This window comes from Grammomys surdaster, unplaced genomic scaffold (assembly GCF_004785775.1).
Source record: "Grammomys surdaster isolate TR1022 unplaced genomic scaffold, NIH_TR_1.0 129, whole genome shotgun sequence".
Classification (NCBI taxonomy): Eukaryota; Metazoa; Chordata; class Mammalia; order Rodentia; family Muridae; genus Grammomys; species Grammomys surdaster.
Window position 1 is genome coordinate 2,682,614 of NW_021604587.1, and position 20,455 is coordinate 2,703,068.

The window sequence follows — 20,455 nt, forward strand, 5'->3', positions numbered from 1 at the left end:
ATAAGCGGGCTGAACTACTTGAAATATATCAGTAAAATAGCTTTTGAAGTGAACTGAGATCAGGAATGTCCAACTGAATGGAGCCCAACACAAAACTGTAAATTTACTTATAGCAGTAAGAGATTTTGTGTGTGTGTGTGTGTGTGTCTGTGTGTGTGTGTGTGTCTGTGTGTGTGTGTCTCTGTGTGTGTGTGTGTGTGTGTGTGTGTGTTCTCCCAGCCTGTGGGCCATAGGTTGACTGTTCCTGGCTTGAATAATCATGAGTGGAGGCTGCAGTCTCTGCCCTTCTCTCCAGTGCTGTTCTGTGCACTTGGCATAGAGAACAGATAGAGAATCCCTGAGCAGGCACTTCTTGTAAGATGAGGTAAGGATGGAGTTACTCAAAGTCTGTGGGAAGGGTAGACAGCATTAGCATTTCATGTGAGCATTTTGGACATCTTTAAATGCCAGGTGCTAGTATTCCCACCAAAGTTAAGTTTTAATTTAAATTAAATATATCTGTTTCCTTAAAAATATAATTTCTTACATCCTTTTTCTCACAAATTTATCTTGGCACCAGTTTCTTACAAATTGTCAACAATTGTGTTGGAGTAGCTTGTGTTATCTTATTTTGTTATTTGTTAATAACCACTGGGTTAAGAGGCTCAAAGTTTTAAAGCAATAAAGACTAGAAAGTGTGATGTCATTTTTTGTTGAGAAACATTCTCAGCACTATAGGATAGGACTGATGTTGAAAAAGAATTCTGTGTAAAAGAGAACTTAAAGATTTCTTCCTCCATCCCACTGGAATGTACCCTTGGTGCTTCTCTGTGTGATCTTAGAACCAAACCTGCATCCTAGCAGATCAGCTGAAGTTTTACGGAATAGCATATTTTTGAATCCTGAGTGTAGTAGCCTGATTTGGACTAAAATATTTTTGGCCTCTGAGTTTTCTAATTCAATTTGTAAGCCACAGCCCCTCATAAACTGTTGTTAGCACCTCAGTTAATAAAGAGCCAATTTGCTATTGCAGCTTCGTCACCTGGGGAATGATGAGGTCCACATCGTCTGGTCTGAGCACTCCAGGGACTACCGCAGGGGTATTATCCCAACAGCCTTTGGAGACGTCTCCATCATTATTTACCCAATGAAGAATCATATGTTCTTTATCACGATAACGAAGAAGCCTGAGGTACGCTCCCTCCATTGTTGCCCTGACCCCTTCATTTACCACTGGGTTCACGGTTCTCAAAACCCTAATGAATGTTGCAAATATCTGAATGTGTGTGCTAGATAGGAATTTAATATGAACTGTGATATTCAAAAGAACTCTAATCATGAGCACAAAATTCCGTATCGTATTATTCGAAAATTATGTTAGAAAAATATATGGGCTTTTAAATAATTTTAATGTTTTAAAATGTTATAATTTTAAGAATATTATAATTTTTAACTGGGGGACATTATTAATAATAGTAAGAATTGATGGAACTCCATTATCACTTAGTTACTTGGGGAAAAACCATGGGTCTAGAATCCAGCCCTGTCTGATGGATGCGCACTGGTCACTGAGCCCTGACTGGTGCTGATTGCGGTCAATCCTGAAGGATTCTGGACATGACCACAAAGACACTGGTACCCTGAAGCAAAGCCCACATGATGAGTATTAACAATCAAAGCACCTTGCTAGAGAATCAATTCAGCCATGTCAATTGGTATTGATCATGGGCCTGGCTGGAACAATCCAATGGTCTATGTCCTGTGTACTAATCAGCTGCAGTTTCAGTCTTCGTCATGCCTTTACTGGTATTTAATACTGTTGCTTTGTAGTGACTTACTTTGTGTTCAATTCATTAAGAAGAGTCTTCTTAGGTTTGAAATTAAATATATTAAGCATATGGGCCATTCTTTTAGAAAAAAAGTAAGATTTGTTTTCATCCTGATAGTAAATATAATATTTATTTACATCTCAAAATTATTCTCCTGGAGGAGCTCAGCATTATTCTGAAAACTGTTTTTAAGCTTTAAAAAGTAGATCATGAGATTTGTTGTTCTAATTCAGATTTGTAACCTAAAGTGTTATATTAGCATTAAATGTGCTAATAGGTGAAAAAGTGCTTCAGACATTGCCTGGCACCTGGGTAAAAGCTGCTTCCATGTGAGGTATGGTTGCTATCATAGAGTAAAATCAGTAGTTTTAAGCTTAACATATACATTAATTCTCCAATGTGTAGGCTCTCTCAATCCAGGAAAGCCTCATAAAATAAAGGAGTCTTCTCTCTGTTCATAGAAAGAAGATGTCAGAATTTATATTAGATATTGTGCTCCTCTGATTCAAACCTCTGTGCCCTATGTATGGCAGGTTTTCAGTTTGTACTGTAAGTAATTGGCTCAGTGCTAGCATTTGTGTTTGTTTATGAAGACAGAATTATACATAAGAATTAAAGTGATAACTTTAATCTTAAAGAAGTAATAGATTTAGTACTTTCTTGCTTTCAAAATTTAAAAAAAAAATGCTTTTCTTTTATATGTAGTGTGGAACTAGTTTTATTAGGTCATTTTCAGGATAATCCTCTAAAATGTCAGAATGTCCTTAAAATGTCCCCTTTATTTTTAAAGTGAATAAAGACCATGAAAAGCCTCTCATTTCACTCTAGTGTGACAAAAGTGACATTTCTCAAGATAGCATAAGATGCATCAAAAGCTATTAATATGCTTTTTAAATTTTCCTACAAAATATGTTTAAATTTGATAAACTTGGTCATCAGTTCTTACAAGATGAACTGAGAAAATTGGCTTCTTAATATTTTAACTCAAAAAAGCCTGAAGAGAAGAAGAGAATAATGGGAAACTGGAAACTTAGTGTTATCCCTACATTTAAAGTACAAACCATTACAATGTAATAAAATTAATCCAGACATTTCCAGGGCAAGTGTAGCTGACCTTTTGTTCACCAGCCACTGACCCCAGGGTGAACGCAAGAGGCTTTCGGAGGGAGAGTCTGTTTGTTTGGCTTCAGTCCCTGGTATTGAAATTGCATTCCCTAATCAAATGAAAAGGCTGTCCTCTCTATCAGGTTACAGAATCCATGGCAACATTTGGCCTTTTATATCCATAATGTTAGCCTTTTTGTTTGCATCTAAGTAGAGACACCTGGAGCAATGCGAACATTAACCGATTTAGCATTAATAGCTTCATTATATAAGAATTTCTGATCAGATAGCTGTTACTTTTGTTATATTGCTTCAGCTTGTATTGTTGTCATTTTTTATCTCCTTGCTTGGCAACCAGGCAATGATTTGCAAATTTTTTTTGTCTTGATTAATTAAGCAATATAATTATCAGTAACCGTGATGCAGTCTTTGCTCAACAAAGCTTCTGAGAGAAAACAATGGTAAGTCTGTTAGTATGAATGCATTCCACGCGTCCCAGATGCATGAGGATATTATGGACAATGAGGGGAAAGGCCGCCTGTGAGCGAGGACAAAGGGTGCCACGCAGACTCGACACACTGCACATACCGCCAGGGACATGCTGCGGGCTCCCTGGGACACAGACGCCTCGTTAGATTACAGCTAGTCAGCAGAGATTAATTCTCAGCCATTTGGTGCAATAATTTACCCATTCCCCAGTCTTTTAACTAGTGTTCCTTACTGTGGAACTGAAGGCTTTGTACTCAAAGGTTTACTTAACTCTGTCCACTTTTAGGAATCTCCACCAAAATCATTATTTCTCCTTAGAGATTGTACTAACACAGTTGCTTGAGTTGAAGAATATTCCTGTAGAAGACAGAATATGCATACATTTCAGAGACTGCAGGTGGAGTCAGTAGCAATCTCTTACCACCTGTGTATTTCATATGATTATAATGTGACTGTGGCCAAATACATTTATTTTACACATTTCTGGGTAGCCATACTTCTCTAAGAATAATTCTAATCCCTTTTAGGAGGGGGAAGAAACTCATCAGTACACAAAAGTCCTGCTCATTGGATAGAGTCATGCATATTCAAATTGTACTTTCATTCACTTGGCCTCATTAATAGCCTATGTGATAATGTGGGGCTATTTGTAATACAAGCTCACAGGCAGCATTACTTCCAAGTCCTTTGAAATTTAACATATTTCGCTTTTTCATTCCATACACTCCCCCCTTAAATATACAAATTATGTGACTGGCAGAGTCCGCCCCTTCTTAATAATGCCCCACGTTTGTAAAATGCTACATTGAAGAAGCATGAGTGTGCTCGTGTGAGGGCACAAAACCCTCATGGCTGAGAGTCTGCTCACTTCACGAACATTGTATTGAATCTCTGCCTTTTTCTTTAAAAATCAATGTGCTTTGCAGCATTATTTCATTGTTAAGTTGATTTCCAAATAAGTCCATTCCCATATCCATAAATATTAACACAATAAAATTTTGATCATAGAAAAGAAATGCATAATTATCAGACTTAATTTTTTTTGCCTACTTTTATTAGTCAGCCACTCACGAAAGACTTACCCACAATACAGTGAGTGACTTAAAGGGTATGTGAAGCCCTTTGCCTTGCCTTTTCTTAAGTTCTCCTGACTGTCCATCTGAAGGGTGCTGTTAAAGCGGTAGCTGGCTCTCTTGTAGCTTTAGGGTGTGTGGGATGGAGATGCATGAATGCATGCAGATGTATAGGAATGTATCCTTCTTCTGGGTGATGCCTAGCTCAGGATCTGTGTCTGGAGCAAGCACCTAGAAAATGCCAGTCAAAAGGTTAATGTACCAGAAGTCACAAGAGCATTTAAACCACATAAGACTTAGAGGGGGCCAGCTTGGACATCTATGTTTTTGCAAGGAAATGTTTTAAGCTTGCTGGAGTTTCCCCATTATACAGGAAGCGTGTTTGCCTTTGCTGCATGGTTTGTAAATTAATCTTGGTTTCACATTATAATTTTCTTCAATATTTATCCCAGCCAAACAACCCTTTGGAGATTCAATCATGTACCTTAAATATTCTGGAGAATTCTCAAGGAAATAAATTAACTTTGGAAAATACTAAGAGTTATTTACTTAGAAAAGATCATTGAAAATACCAAGGAACTAGATTTTATTAAACTAAGTTATTAAATGGATAGCTGCAGTGTGTTCTGCTTGAGTCGTGTGTTATTAACATTGATTTTAGTAAAGGAGTGGCAATGAAGAGGCAGCTGCTTGCAGATGTTGTTTTAAAATCAAACTTGCTAATACACTGGCACTGCTAATAGACGAATTTCCTAGATACTATGGATTTATATTATCACTTTTGTTCAGGTTTTGAGAGATTGAGCCACCCACAAGCAGGTGCCAAAGAATAAAGAACATTTATTTTACAAAAGGGCCTTGATAACAAACATAAGAAAATCTGAAGCACATCTGTATACTCTTCTGGCTTTTGAGATCTGTTTTTCAACAGAATTTCCTTAAACGTTGGCACCATTTTCCTGCTTCTTACTTAGTCCTCGACACATCTGTCTTCCTCTTGTGGGTTGGTCTTCTCTCCTTTGCTGAGTGTACACCAGATAGCAAACTGCAGCCCAGGCTTGGTGCCAGGCAGCAAGACAGCTCTCATTCCCTACTCCTGAGCTGCCACAACAGGAAGTGCCTCTTTGACCCAGTAGACAGGACATGCTCCAGGCTCCTCATGCAGCTCCTAAGGTCCTGCACATGGGTGCTCCCCAGCTGACTGTTTTGCCTGGTGTTGGGAGTGCACTGGGCTCCACTGTGGAAGGAAACACAGCCCACTACCTAGGAGGTATATTTGCTGAGCCAAACTCAAAGTTTAGGATCTTGCTTTTTGTTTTATTTGGGTTTTATTTCTCCTTCTTTTGTATAAGGCATATAAGTAAGAACGATTACTTTCTTTTCTTTCTTTTTTTTTTTTTAAGACAAAAATCTCACAGAATCCACCTGCCTCTGCCTCCTGAGCACTGAATGAAAGGTGTATGCTACCACACCTGGCCAATGACACTTATTTATTTAAAAAAATAAGCTATAAATGAACTTTCAAAGCATATCACTAAAGATAGTAGGAAATCGTTCTTATGGCTCTTTTTCTTACTTTGCTTATTTTTTTATTTTTAAATTTTTTTCCGATGCCTGGTCTAGCAATGTGGAAGTAGTCAGTAAATACATAAATAAGTGGTTGGGTAAATAAGTTTTCCAGTAGGAATGGGTATCACAAAGCAATGGGAATGGTGAAAGGATGAGTGATACACAGGCTTCTTTAGTTCAGATAAATACCAAAGTACAGGAAGTCTTGAAAGAAGCCCTGGTGAAACAGACAACTACAGAGACACAGACAGTAACATCACTCACATAGGATTTCTCTATAGAAACCATGTTATCAAGAAGAGACAAGAGTTGTACTCAGAGTGATGAAAGGAAATACTCCCCAGAATTCTCCATCTGTGGAAATGACCCTTCAAAAGTGGAGAGTTCCTCAACCAAACGGCAAGAATGTTGGAGGGAATTTGTAGCCCGCAGCTTATCGTGCATTAAATGTTAAGTTCTTCAAATGGAAGTGGGAAATAGGGGACCCTTTGTCAAAAGAGTGCTTGTCACATAAACATGGGGTCCTAAGTTCAGAGAGATAGAGATAGGAGGATCTCTGGTGTATAGCTGAGTCAGTGAGCTGCAGGGTCTGTGAGAAACTCTGTTCAAAAAAAAAAACAAACCATGAAAAGTGAGTGGTGACGACACACATTGGCCTCTGGCCTTCATATCTGTACAGGTGCACACACCCAAACACCACCACACACACAAGAAGATACATGGCATCTCCATAAAAAAGAAAAGCTTTAGAGAAGGAATATGTGAAGGTAAAATGACATGCACAGTATGTTCCTCAAAATAATAGCAACAATAATTCTAAGAGATAGATAGCAGGAGTGACGTAAGGATGGGGCCCAGGGCTTGGGAGTGGTCCCTGTACTACCTGAGAAGGGGGCATTTTGGCTAGTTATAAAAGTATTTAGAACTTGAGATAATCTCTAAAAAGTGTTTAAAATATGGACTGTAATTGATATGATAAATGAGAAGAAAAATAGAATTATAAAAATACTCAGATATGCTGGGCAGTGGTGGCGCACGCCTTTAATCCTAGCACTTGGGGGGCAGAGGCAGGTGGATTTCTGAGTTCGAGGCCAGCCTGGTCTACAGAGTGAGTTCCAGGACAGCCAGGGCCACATAGGCCCTGTCTCCAAAAACCAAAAATAAATAAATAAATAAATAAATAAATAAATAAATAAAGCTCAGATAAAACCAGAGAAGACAGAAGTGCAAGACCAAAAAAAAAAAAAAGGAAAGAAAGAAAAAGAAAATAACATGACATATTAATATAACACTGTTGATAATTTCCTTTCATAGTCAGTGTTCTAAATATGTGAGTTAAAAAGTAAGAGAGGCTGGAAGTGTAGATCAATCATAGAGTACAAGGCCCTAGGTTCAATCTTAACAGTAGAAACAAAATTCAGGCACTGTCCAAGTGCATAAAAAAAAGAAGGAAATTATGCCCAACAATAGCTAAACCAACCAATCTACCAAAAACCTTTAAATAAAGCCTAACTTAGACCGACCCACTAACCAGAAGAAAGGTAAGCTAACAATGTCAGTCAACTTCAGAGCAATAAAAGTATCAGAGATAAAGGGGATATGGCATAGTGATGCCTGTGGATGGAGAGGCTCCCTCCGTTATCATAATTGAGCTGAGATCCAGTGGAGCAGCTGTTCCAGCCCAAGTAGGAAGCAGAGAGGGCAAAGTCCTTTGGTAAGAAAGATATCCTATGTAGCCATTGTCAAAGAAGCAAGAAGAGAGCTGGCAGGCCGTGCAGAGCTTCCTGGGTCACAATGGAGTCTAGACCGATACTCTGGTTTTGATGACCTTGAGAAACAGAGCAACCCACGCCAGGCTTCACTGTGTTCTATAAAAATGGGGACATAGAAGAGTTGGGAAAATGGCATGCTCTACGTTACAGCTCTAAGCTCAGAACCCAGTCACAGCCATTCAACTCCTTATCCATTCAGGTGTTCCTAAGCTATTAGAACCCCTTGTCTGTGGATAATATAATCTTGTAACTAATTAAAACATAGACTAATTATGTATGTGGAACAAATTAAGTAATCAGCTTACTTCTAAGACATGCATTGAGTTGCCATGTGGTTTTGCAGCAGGCCTTAGTCATTACTGGGAAGTTATTTACTGTGTCTAAGACCCTCGGTCTCTGCAAAATAGTTTAAATCTGCTTTTTCTCACTTTTCAGAAAACTAGCACAAATTCAGTGAGCCATTTCCTGAGCAGCCCTGTCCTTACGTGTGTTTCCCTTAAATATAGCCGCATACTCCTGAAGGACACCCCTCTTTTCCCTTGCCATACCCTGAACCACAGAGCACGTAAAAAGTGCTTCAAATGTAACAACGCATTTGCAGTTTACAGTTTGTCTTACTGCTTTATTCCAAGCAAGAAAAGCATCTTCTAACACTAAATCTTAATTGATTTACCGATCTCTCACTTCAGTATCTCAGGTTTAAAAGCAGAAGTGTAAATCGTAATTCGTAATTCCTTTCCATTCGTAATTCCTGTGGGATTGTGGAATTCCCCAAAGAGAAAGCTGTGACCAGACTTTGTAGCTCTCAGAGATAGAGACAGTGGGGCATCCCTGGAGTAGGAGCAGCCTCTGGTCTGTACGGTCTCCGCTTTACCTGGAAGTGACTTCATCCTTTCCAGCCTTCCATGTCGATGCTTCTTTATTCCCTAAGTTGTCTGTGATCCTTTCATCACTGTGCATTATTACTTTTTGCTTTAGGTTTGCTCAAAGGGCTGGTGAGAAATACGGAAAAGCACATTATCTGTGGTTCTAATCAACCCCTGAAACGTTCCATTTAAGTCCAGATGAAGCAATTCTCCTTTAGAACAGCTGTGAAACCTCCTGTGAGGGAAGTAGAGAGTTAGCAAGCTGATTTGATTTCTTCAAACCACTGACAACTCTACGTGCCCACTACCCCACACATGCAGAAGCTTTTCATAGTCTCTCTACGTAGGCTCTGACTCTAACGTTACCTCCTAATTCACAGCGGTGCTGATCCTCACCATACAGTTACCTCTTCATGGCGATTGTGCTCATTACGACAATGGCTCTTCACCTCTCAGACCTTTTCTTTACAACCATCGTTCTGTTCTGTGAGCAGGTATTCTCCTACTATAAAAGCATGAATTCCCTATCTGACTTTGCCATTTTGGTCTCTAGCCATCTAACTTTCAAGGACCACCTAAAACTAACATCTTTATTCTCTGTATATGGATGCATACTGTTGAAAGCCTCTTCATATTTGTGTGCTTCCAAGTATCCATCCCTATCCATCCACTGGAAACACAAACATGAGAGGTTCATCAGAAACTCAAATCCTATACCTTTGCATTACATTTCTGTCTCCTTGCATGATAAAGTCAGTGCCAAACAGCCAGACACAAAATCATGGCCATGCATTTGTTATGACTGCAATACCTGTCTAACTGGCCAACCAGGGAATGGATTTCAATAGCCTCATACACAGCAATAGTCTGATTCCAAAACCTAAGGTTGTCTGTGAAGCATTTGCCCAGCTATGCTTGGGAACATCAAAATGTTTCAGTGGCGTCTTTGGGAGATTAGTTCTTATGTATCAAATGGAGTTTTGTCCCAAATATTGTCCTTGCCCTAGCAGCTAGATACAACTATAGCCTGGTGTCTTTGACAGTGTGCCATAAACTTTGGGATCACTACGTCTCAGTAAAAAGCCACCTTTGTGTTTCTGTTGGCCAAATAAGAGATCCTGGATGTTAATCAGTCCTGCCCTGCACCACAGCCTGATGAGTATAAATGAGTTTGGGGAGTACTGACTGTGTGCTTCTCAGTCAGACCTGGGTATCATTTAGTCATAAAAGACATGGCAGGAACTATGGGTATTTTCTAACTTGCAGCTAGCTGGTAAGGAAAACCAGTTTGTTAACAGTCATGGCTTTGGTCAGCATACTTGGATAAGGCACTTGAGAATTGTTCAGAAAGTTTAGATGGATGCAAAATTTGAATCCAGGTTCTGAAGTAGAGACTAACATCAGTAACAATAGTAAAGTGAAAGGCCCTGCCTACCTCTTTAGAGCTACATCTAGACTTCAGTTTTCTACTAACCAAACAAAACAAAGACACCACCATCTTAGGGTCATTGGTACCTGGGATATGCCACATCTCACAAGCCAGCATCATTCCTGTTCAGGGTCGTATGTCTCAAGTAGCTCCATAAATGAGTTGTCAGTGATCATCATACAGCATCGGAAGGTGAGACTCCTCCCATAGCTCTGTGGGTCCTGTGTGGTGTGCTCTAGTATCTATTTCATCTTATGCTGCAGCATAGAACATGCTTTCCTACAACTAAAGCGAACCTCTGCCTCACTCTTCCTAAGGACTGTCTCTACTTCCGTTAGCCTATTTCAACTCTGTATAGCTGTGTTGCACCGCATTGAATCCATGAATTATGAGAAGAAATGACAATACTGTTGAGTCTTCTCATCAGATACAGAAGAAGATATGCAGGAGAGATACATCACCTCACTTACTTAGACTACTTCTCTGAAGTTCTTGTATGTTCTTTGCTCTGTTTTCCTTATAAGATCTATTCCTCTGAAGTTCATACTTTTTGATATTTTAATAATAATAGATGCTATCATTTTCTGGACAGTTGTTGCTGAGAATGAAAAAGTAAGTTTGTGAGTTCATTCTGTAGCTATTGACTTCTAGTTCTGACCATTTCCCATGGACTCTTTATTATAATTATATGATATAACAGTTGAAATAAAGACAATTTTGTTTTTTTACTTCCAACTTACAACCCCCCCCCCTTTCTTTCCTATCCTGGCAAAACTCACTAATGAAAGTGGTCTGTCATTCACTCTCATGTACCAAGCTTTCAGGGTTTAACTATTGCCATAGCTTACTAGATGTTTGATGGGTTATTTTTTTCTTTTTTTGTTTTTGTTTTTTTATTTGTTTGTTTGTTTGTCCTACAAAGTATCAAGGAAACTTTATTCAGAGCACAACTATAAGACAGGGAACAATACAATAGCAGCAGGCCACAGAGTAAAGATACTCAAATGCCCAACAAATGCTTTTAATGAAGTTCTCTTTTATTTGCTAGCTAAGAAATTTTTATAAATAGATTTTGAATTTAATGAAACACTTATTTTAAAGCCATCTTCTGAAATGAGCAGCTTTCCTCATTTTTTGATGGAAACTCATGCATATCTTCTTGGGATATATCTAGCTTTGTCATGATGCTTTATTATTCTAGCACATGTCATGGCACACTCGTGGAGGTGAGGGGGACGCTGTAGAAATCGGTTCATCCTTCTGCAGTGTGCTTTGGAAGTCAACTCTTGACATCAGTCAGGGCAGCAAGTGCCCTTCCCTGCTGAGCCAGCTCGTCAGCTCTCTTGTAGGATTGGTATTAATATTTCAGTCTATATAACCCAGCTCAGATTTTTGTGTGTGGTGAAATGGAGGTCAGGGTTCATTTTTCTTATGGCTCTCCCTTTGTTCCAGATCTTTATTGAAACAAACTTCCTTTTCCCCATAAATGTCTTGCCTTACTGTAGAACAGTTGCCATAATGTGTGCTTCTATTCTCAGGCTGTATATTTCTGTCTGTCAATTTATCTATCCTAATATTAATGTTTTAATATCTTAATTACTATAATTGTATATTTTTTCCTCAAAATCAGGTAATATAAATCATCTCATTATTGTCATAGCTAATTTCTATCTTTTCATTTCTGTATGAATTTAGGAGCACCTAATACATGTCTATTTTTAAAACAAGAATTTTAATTGAGTTTGTATTAGAATCTAAATTTTGATTTCAGAAGAATTGACATCTTAACAGTATAAAAACTTCTAGCCCCTGAAGCTGAACTTTGAATTTATTCAGGTTTTCATAACTTTATGTTACCACTCTTCGGTACTTTTAAGTACATTTATCGTGCACATCTTTTGTTAGATTTATTCTCTTTATATGTGTGGAGAGAGATGGAGAGAAAGAGATGGAGAGAGAAAGAGAGAGAGAGAGAGAGAGAGAGAGAGAGAGAGAGAGAGAGAGAGATGATATCTTGCCCCGAACAGCCTTGAATTCATAGTCTGCCACCTCAGCCTCCCAGGTTTTTGGGACTACTGGCCTGTATCACTGTGATTGTTGATGCTGAGCGAGCTCTAGGTTCAATGAAAGACCCTATCTCTGCAGAACAAGGTGGAGAATGACTGAGCAAGATAACCAATATTGAGCTCTATTCTCCTCTAACCTGCATATACATACATGTGCACATGTGCCTGCATGCACAAACATGCAGACATACCACAGTCACACAAATGTTGGTTAGATGGTATTCTCCACTTCCCTAAAGCCATGTAGAAGGCTTCTATCTTCCTTAGAGTAAAAACTGAGAATTCTTAGAGTTCCCTACAAGGGAGCTTCCCTACCTGACATCGTTCCTCCTGGTCTTCCTTCTACTGGCTTGGCTGTGGGAACTGTGGCTCTCCTGCCTTTGCTTAAATACATGAATCCCATTCCTATCACGATCCAAATTGCTGTTGTTATTCTTCCTGGAATGTTCTTCCATCCATTGTCCTCATAGCTCGTTGTTAATTCCTCCATCTCCTGTAGACTTTTAATGAAACATCCTACTTAAAGCCTTCTCTCCCATTTTGATATAATTGGAGATATCTATCTCCCAAAAGTTGTTTGTTCTTCTCTGTATTAGCTTCTGTTTTATACATCATATACTGTATATTTGAGCTAGTTATAGCAGAGATTTTTATGTGTATGTTCTTCACATGTCCCTTAAGGGAATAGATTAGAATTAAAAGTCTATCATATGCTAAATATTGTATAAATTAATAAACAAGTGAAATTGTAAATGTATATAAGAGTTACTAACCAGCTCCAGTCCCAAATATCACAGAGTTTACAATCTCCATGTTACAGAATGAAATTCTAATAAAAGGGAAAGGAGGAGAAATGAAAAAAATCCAGTGACATCCATGAACACTGTGGTTTGCCGACATGATGGAAATAGATCCAGAAAAAAAAAAAAAATCCAGGCCTCTCTTAAAAGTAGAAGGGAGTGAAGATAATGTAGGATCTTGGAAGCAGAGGATGGGTGATTCAAGAAAATGAAGACTGTCTGTAGGAGAGTGGAGTGGAGAACAGCTGTGTACCATGCACTGTACCATGGCATAGGCATGGAGAAAGAATAGAGCCACTTCTGTGAGTGGCAGCATAGGGGAGTGGGGAGGCACTTGATGATTTGACATTTAAAAGGCCTTATAGAAAGTTCTCATGGAGGAGCCTGGTGGAGCAATCCTGTGCTCTTTGACTTGAAAGCCTTCAACTTACTCTGAAAAGGTTTGTCTGTCTGGATGACAGCCTATGTATTCATCCTCAGTCTTCCACATCGAGCACATTCTCTTATCTCTGCCTTAACTCCTGCTGGGTTTGAGCATAGTGTTTTCTGCTTTGAATCCTCAGGTTCCGTTCTTTGGGCCTCTGTTCGATGGAGCGATTGTGAGTGGGAAGCTGCTGCCAAGCCTCATCTGTGCCACGTGCATCAATGCCAGCAGAGCGGTGAAGTGCCTCATCCCACTCTATCAGAGCTTGTATCTTTTTGCTGTAAATATGTAACTTATTAACCCTCCCCAGGGTGAGATTCCTGGCAAGCTTTCAGGAGAGGTAAGTGGGCTTGAGGCCCAGGCTGCAGGACTGTTTGTTGATTTCTATGAAATACGGTGATATTGTGATGCATCCAATATAGAGTTTGTTTTCCTGGTTTGTTCACAGGTCTGTGTCTGAAGGGTTGCAACTGCCACGATGCTTAAGCTCATGGCTTCTCAGGATTTTTGTCAGGTTCAGTCTCTTCTATCTAGAGTCACATTTGACTGTGTGGAAAGAGGGATATGTAGCAAGCTGTTGAAAATCTCATTCAGAGCACCAGAATGCAGAAGCAAAGGAAATGACTAATAAATCAGGTGCACACAGCACCTGAAGAATGTAGAGGGTTCAGAAGGATGGAGGAAGGAGCAATTATACCTGACTGAGAGGAGAGGGAGTCATTTCATGTTTATAAGTATTCTCTCAAGCACTAATTGGCATGCATGTATAATACTTAAATCCATATATCTCTAAGAAAAGAAAAAGAAATTAAGATGAGTGACTTCATAAAACTGCTACCAAAACCATCTAACTTGCTAATAAAACTTAGAATCTCTTTGTTTCTAATTGGTATTGATAATGATTAAAAATACATTCCACTTGACCTTTCTCCATAGACTTCTCCCCACCTAATTGTAAGTGATGCATTATGGGTAGAGGGTGAGTGAGAAATAACATGTAAAGAGATATAGTGTGTGAGAAATACCTTTGATTAAAATAGTGATCATTTCTTGACTAATATCCTGCCTTTGGATTTAAAAAAATACATATGCCATGTGGCAACTTAAAATTATCATAGAAATTCGTAGTAGAAAAGAGCTATTAGGTCCCATCTGGCCCCTCCCCTGGGGCCAGCTGCATTATTCCCTGCAGCAAACTCTCTTGCTTTTTCCAGGCTGGTGGGGAGGGTGTAGAGGCAGCATTCTCTGCAGAGGCTTCCAGAACACTCCAGACGTAATGTATAGCTGTAGTTGGTTCTGCCTCCAGCATGGAATTTTTATTTCACATAAGCTGCAACTTAGAGGAGCTTCATAGCAAAAATGAGAATGACGTGTCCAAACAATTGGTCTGTCAGTTAGCGTATGAGGTGAGGTGAGCTAGACATCTGTAAGTCAAGGATCCTGGACCACGGCACCAAAAGTCCTTCGAAAACAAGAAAATTCTATTTTGTAGCAGTCCACTGTGATCTTTTTTTTTAAATCATGTTACCCTCTCCACTTATCAAGCACATCACAAAATAAATACTTTGTCATTTTACTGATCAATACTGAGGTATCGTTGGAGCAGTCCAATTCACAAAAAAACAGTATTTTTAAAAGTTGAAAAGATAATGATCAGAATCTCTTTAAAAACCTCAAGGAAATCACATCAGGACTGTAGATGCCAGAACCCTAAAATAGCTCATAAAATGGACAGTCTGACATCTTAGAGGACAGCTTAGTATAAAAAGGAGAAAAAAAATAAAGCCTGTTATACTGATCATTATCAAGCTTTAAGTATTTTTCTTTTATATTTTCTTGAATTTATTTGTGTTATTCAAAGAAATGATCTAAAACTGTAAATCAGATGATATGCTCAGTTTTCTTATCCGGATAGAAAAACTTGTGAGGAATACCTCTTGCTCATTTAGCAACTATTTCTATCTGCAAACTGCTGATATTCTGGTCAGAAATAAAGACTCTAATAAGAATGAGGAAATGAGAGGGAGAAAGGGAGATTTCTGTACTTTAAACATCTTCACTAAGTTCTTCAACTGTATACATGTGCCTGTGCCAGCTCTTAACAACCAACTGCTCCCTTACTATTCAGTACAATACTGAAGTCCACAGTGCACTTTGGGGAACACCTGAACTGCTTCAGTGTCATAGCTGATGTCTGGAATTTGCTGCTTCATTGACACAAGTCTGATATTTGAATTTTGAAAAACATTAACTATTCTAACCAGTCCTAATTATGAGTACTAATTGCATTTATTCATTTACCAAACAAACATTTCCTGTGGACTCTCTGCCAAGTCCAGTGCTAGAATCTGGGGCTGCCGCAGCACATCAGGGATCCAGGATTTCAGTCTTTGTTCACACATTTCAGAGATAATAATACCTAAGGATTGCACAGGCTAACTGGTTCCCTTCTCTTCTGTGAATGAGTGAAACCGAGAGTTGGAGTGAATAAGAGTCAAGACAAGAGGACCCTCTCCGAGGAGAACATACTGGGGCAGAAACTGGAGAATTAGAAGCAAACTCTCTTTAGGAACATAGATGCCCAAGATTGAGTGCCTTGGGGAGGTTTGCATTATGTTTTATGTTAATCCTATACATGTTCAGGTCCATCAGGGTGCCTGTGATGAACCCAAAAGTCAGCTGTGGTAGGAATGGCATTCTAGGTGATCTCAAAAGAAGCTTTTCAGATTTCTCATCTTAGAACAGCATGCTAGAGGATCCAGCCAGGGCTGCCTGATAGACAGTGGATAGGCAAGGAGTGTGGGGGCCAACACATCCTACAAGCCTGTGCAGACCCTTGAGGGCTGAAGAGATCAGCGGTGCCTTGGATAGGAAGTATCAGCAGTTTAATCTGAGCAGTGGAGAATGAGCATGTGGTACTCCTTTTAAAACAGAGAAAAGGGTTCCTTGTAAGGTCCTGAAGTATAAGCATTCTCCATTTTTTTTCTGCTGTCCTCCAATGTAAAGTGTTCTTATGTTTGTACTTACCATCACTCAAAGTAAAGAAGTGTTAAATTTTTAAATTGTTTGCAGTGACTTTTATCATTCTAAATTATATAATACTAATTTGATAGCAAATCTATAAGCTTTCAACTCATCACTTGGAATCAATAGAATTTTGCAATTCATATACCCTAGCTCATGTGTGTACATATGTTTTGTTCTTAGTAAAACGTTGTACAAAAACATTTCATCTGTATATATTTTGTTCTTCCTGCATTTGTATTTTAGCAGCCCTTTCTGCTGTTAGTTTATTGTTGAGCAAGAAAGAAGTGATAGGAAGAGAAACCAGGGTCACCCTATAATCCTTTTCCTGCTGTGGCAGTTTGCAGGGCACATGACTGACTACTACAAGGGGATAGCACAGCTAAGAGAGGGTGTGATAGGGTCCTGTGGTTGTTCATGGCTCTGTGGTCATTCACTGCTGCTTTCTTTCTGCATTCAGTGCAAGTTATGCTTTGGTAGAAGAGAAGAGTGTAACCTTGCTTACTAAGGAAGCAGTTCTTATGTCCAGCTGTTCTGGCCATGTGGCCCTGAAGCCCTGCCTGTAATCCATCCTGAAATCCCCAGAACATGTTGAGGAACTTTGGCTCCAAATGTCAGGGAATGATAAATGTTTTTTGGTCTTTTTGGGTTTTTTCCCCCCTAAAGCCTGGCAATATATCCCTTAGCCAAGCTGTATTGGTATGAACCCAGACTCGTTAAGGAAGGAAGCAGCCTGTGTGTGCTGCCCTAGAAGGAACTTCACTTTAAGACCAAATGTCAGAGGAAGAATTACTGCTACCTGTTCCCTTGAGATACAAGTGACTGAGCAGAATAACAAAAATATTTCCTTTTCACCCAGGCCTTCCTTTTTGTTTAACCACTCCATGTCCTTGTTTTGCTTCTAATATTTAGATTACAATTGTGAAATAGAACATTGACAAGCTACTCGGTTCATCTCAGTGTCACACACTTTCTAGAACGAACTGTCAACCTTTGTAAATCCTTTATGTGGGGGCACTTGCTTTTTTGTGAAGTGACTGCACACTGGCCCATGGTGAGCCTGATGACACCCGAAGCAGAGAACCAGTGAATTACTTAGTTACTTCTACCGCTCTATTCTCTCCCCAGCTGATTGATATTTAACTTCCTTAGAATAAACTTGACTGGGATCCAGTTTCACGTACATTTTAACTAAAAGTAAAAATGTGAACAGTTAAGTATCAGTCTGACTATGTAATGCCTTTAAAAACTGCACTTCTGATTAACTGGGAATTAGAAGTACTGCCCAAACAAATTTGTCTTTTGGGGTATTTTGTTTTGTTTTAGCAGTAAATCCAGCATCAGGTCAAAGGCGTTCTTATGTGCAGTTCTCTTGGCTAATGATCAAAGTTGAAATTGTGTGGCAGAGGCACATAGAAGACTGAAAAATATTGTTGTCTCCCATAATTTAAAAAAAAAAAAAAGAAAAATGTGACCACAGTAGGACCGTGTATGGAAAGCACCCTCTAACGGTTCAGCCCAGCCCTTTTGTGCCTTGTGGGCCTTCCTGTAACCTCCACAGTGGGCTGAATCAAATCTGTCAAGCGTGCCTTCATCCCGTGGCCACTGCACTGCTGAATAGCGAGAGCCAACACACCTACCATCTGCCTCTTCTATCGCCCACAGGCAAGCAGGGCCTGTTCCTATGCCTAGAGCACAGTAAATGGGAAGCTTGCCACATGTTATGTTTACAGTTCCCAAGCCAACTAAACATTCCAAAATGAAACTGTGGTCTGCTGATAGAAGTTTCTACAACCATTTGAGCCAAGGGCTTTTATTCCCCTCCTCAGATAACTTGTTTCAGGAAAAAGGTTCCCTAGCCATATGCAGCGTGCCCATTAGGAGGAGTTCACCCCAAATCAAGCAGATGGTGGCTTTCTAGTATAAATGTCCACTTCAATAGAACAATAGTCTCAGTTTCATTTGCCATCTCTACTCTGGAACTATCCATATTTGATGGAGAGAACCGGTGTGCCTAAGAAAAAGTAGTTTATGCCTTAGTTCTGTCACAAGTGAAATTAGCTTTCATTGTCAGCAAGCAGGTACATGGACATATGGTAACACTAGAGCTTCTCTCTTAGCTATGTGAGTTTAATAGCATTGCTAGATTCTGCTCCTAATTTACACAGTGTCAAATATGACCTTTCCTTTTAAAGTTCTAACAACCCAAGTTCTTTCTTTTCCAGTGGGATCCTGAGCTCTTCTTCCAGGACAGACCTTTGATTTCTTTTGCCCATCTCCCCACATTGTAGAAAGGAAATCAAACCATACCATGTGTTACATTTCACCATGCACAACCAATTATGCATGTGTCAGCATTTGCAGCTTTCCTGCCATGTGCCAGGCACCATCCTAACCTCTAGGAATATAAATATGAATAAGATATTCCAAGGGAGAAAGGGCACTGTTTGCTTATGGACTAGGCTATGAAAGCCCATTACATATGAGAATGGCAGATGCTTCCATATGGCAGAATGTAGGATATGCACATGCAGGCATAGGCACACAGTGAAGACAGGCAATGAGAGCCTGCACAGAGCTGTGGAGGTTCTATCTGGGAGAGAACAGGCAGGGTCTGTAGTCTGTAGCAGTGTCGAGGGGACAGGTTGGAACCTATGCAGGGGTTGGGCTGATCCAGTGTGTAACCATAGATAGCGTTCTGTGGAACAGTGACAGAGTGGGTTTTGAAGGAAGAGGTAGCTATAGAGACATAAGGAACGGGAAGCCACAGGAGAGAGAGGAAGCTTTGCTTTCAGCAAACTGGCAAAGCAAGACATATACTAGTAGCTGGCTTCATCAATTACTGGGGCCAATAGTCTCAGGTCTTTGCTGAAAGTAGTTGGTTTGTACTAGAGTTTGTATATAGATGGGAGAAAGTTGGGTGTAAGAGAACTGAAAATTGAGTTACCAAAAGGGGAAAAGTCAAGACATAACAGGTAGTTTCCAAAAAGAAGGAAGACACTTCAGGGTGGGATTGAGTGCTTATGGATGGGAAATTAATGAGAGGGGATTAAACTTAATCAGACTGAATGGCAGACACCAAGCTGCAGCTGGAGGGCATGGGCAATACATGAGGAATCAGGTTCCTAAACAGTCCTACAACAAAAACTTGTAATGGCTTTCTCTCCTGCTTGGTACTGACTCTAAAGCACATTCTACTATAGGCAACGAATATTTGCCACATTCTTGACTTGCAGCTAGTCTCATCTTTGAGAAAACAAGAAGCAAAACACAACATGCAGCACATAGGGTTCATTTCTTACAATGTGAAAGAATGTGTCCTGACTCAGTATTGCAGGAGGTAGTGGGTTTGTACTAGAGTTTGTATATGGATGGGAGAAAAGTGGAAGTAGGACTGTACTCTAGACATGTGGAAAGCACAGTGCAGACACTAAAGTTGAGAGGGCCAAGCGCTAATTTTTCCCATGGGTGAAACAATGACTTAAAAAATGGAATAAGAAATAGAAATGAGATGTTTGTAAAGTCTAAGTTCTGTGGCATACGGGGGCTCACACCTGTAGTCCCAGCACTCCAGGGGTGGAGCGAGGATATTAAGAGTTTAAGGTTACTTTCAGCTTCACAGCAAATCCAAGACCAATCCAGGACATATGAGACCTGTCTTAAAACAAACAAATAAATAGGTGGATAAAATCTAAATTGTTTCCCTGAGGAAGATAAAGGGAAAGCATAAAAGAGCAACCAAAGTAGTTGCCCAGGAAGTTGGTTTCTGATAAATTTGTGTTTAAAATCTGTACATTAAGATTAAAGGAGGAGCTTCAAGTGTTTAAAGATCAGCAGTCGTAATAATGTCTGTCCCCAGAGCCCCCAGCTTCTGGAGCGGTCATGGCACAGAGAGTACAATAAAAAGGATGGAGCTTGGCCCCTCCAAGCAAAGTCCTTATTCAGAGCCATAAGAGAGGCTTCTGTGTACAAGTGTTCATGCTTTCTCTCTCTCTCTCTCTCTCTCTCTCTCTCTCTCTCTCTCTCTCTCT

At 39.7% G+C, this 20,455-nt stretch overlaps 1 protein-coding gene across 1 annotated transcript in view; it reads left to right on the forward strand.

Annotated features, from left to right (window-relative positions):
• Ralgapa2 (Ral GTPase activating protein catalytic alpha subunit 2) overlaps positions 1 to 20,455 on the forward strand; it is a 271,739-nt gene that overhangs the window by 187,206 nt on the left and 64,078 nt on the right. The window contains exons 37-38 of the mRNA XM_028754273.1: positions 1,013 to 1,171; positions 13,540 to 13,667. Of these exons, the coding sequence (XP_028610106.1) occupies positions 1,013 to 1,171; positions 13,540 to 13,667 (287 nt within the window). The remainder of the gene's footprint in view (positions 1 to 1,012; positions 1,172 to 13,539; positions 13,668 to 20,455) is intronic.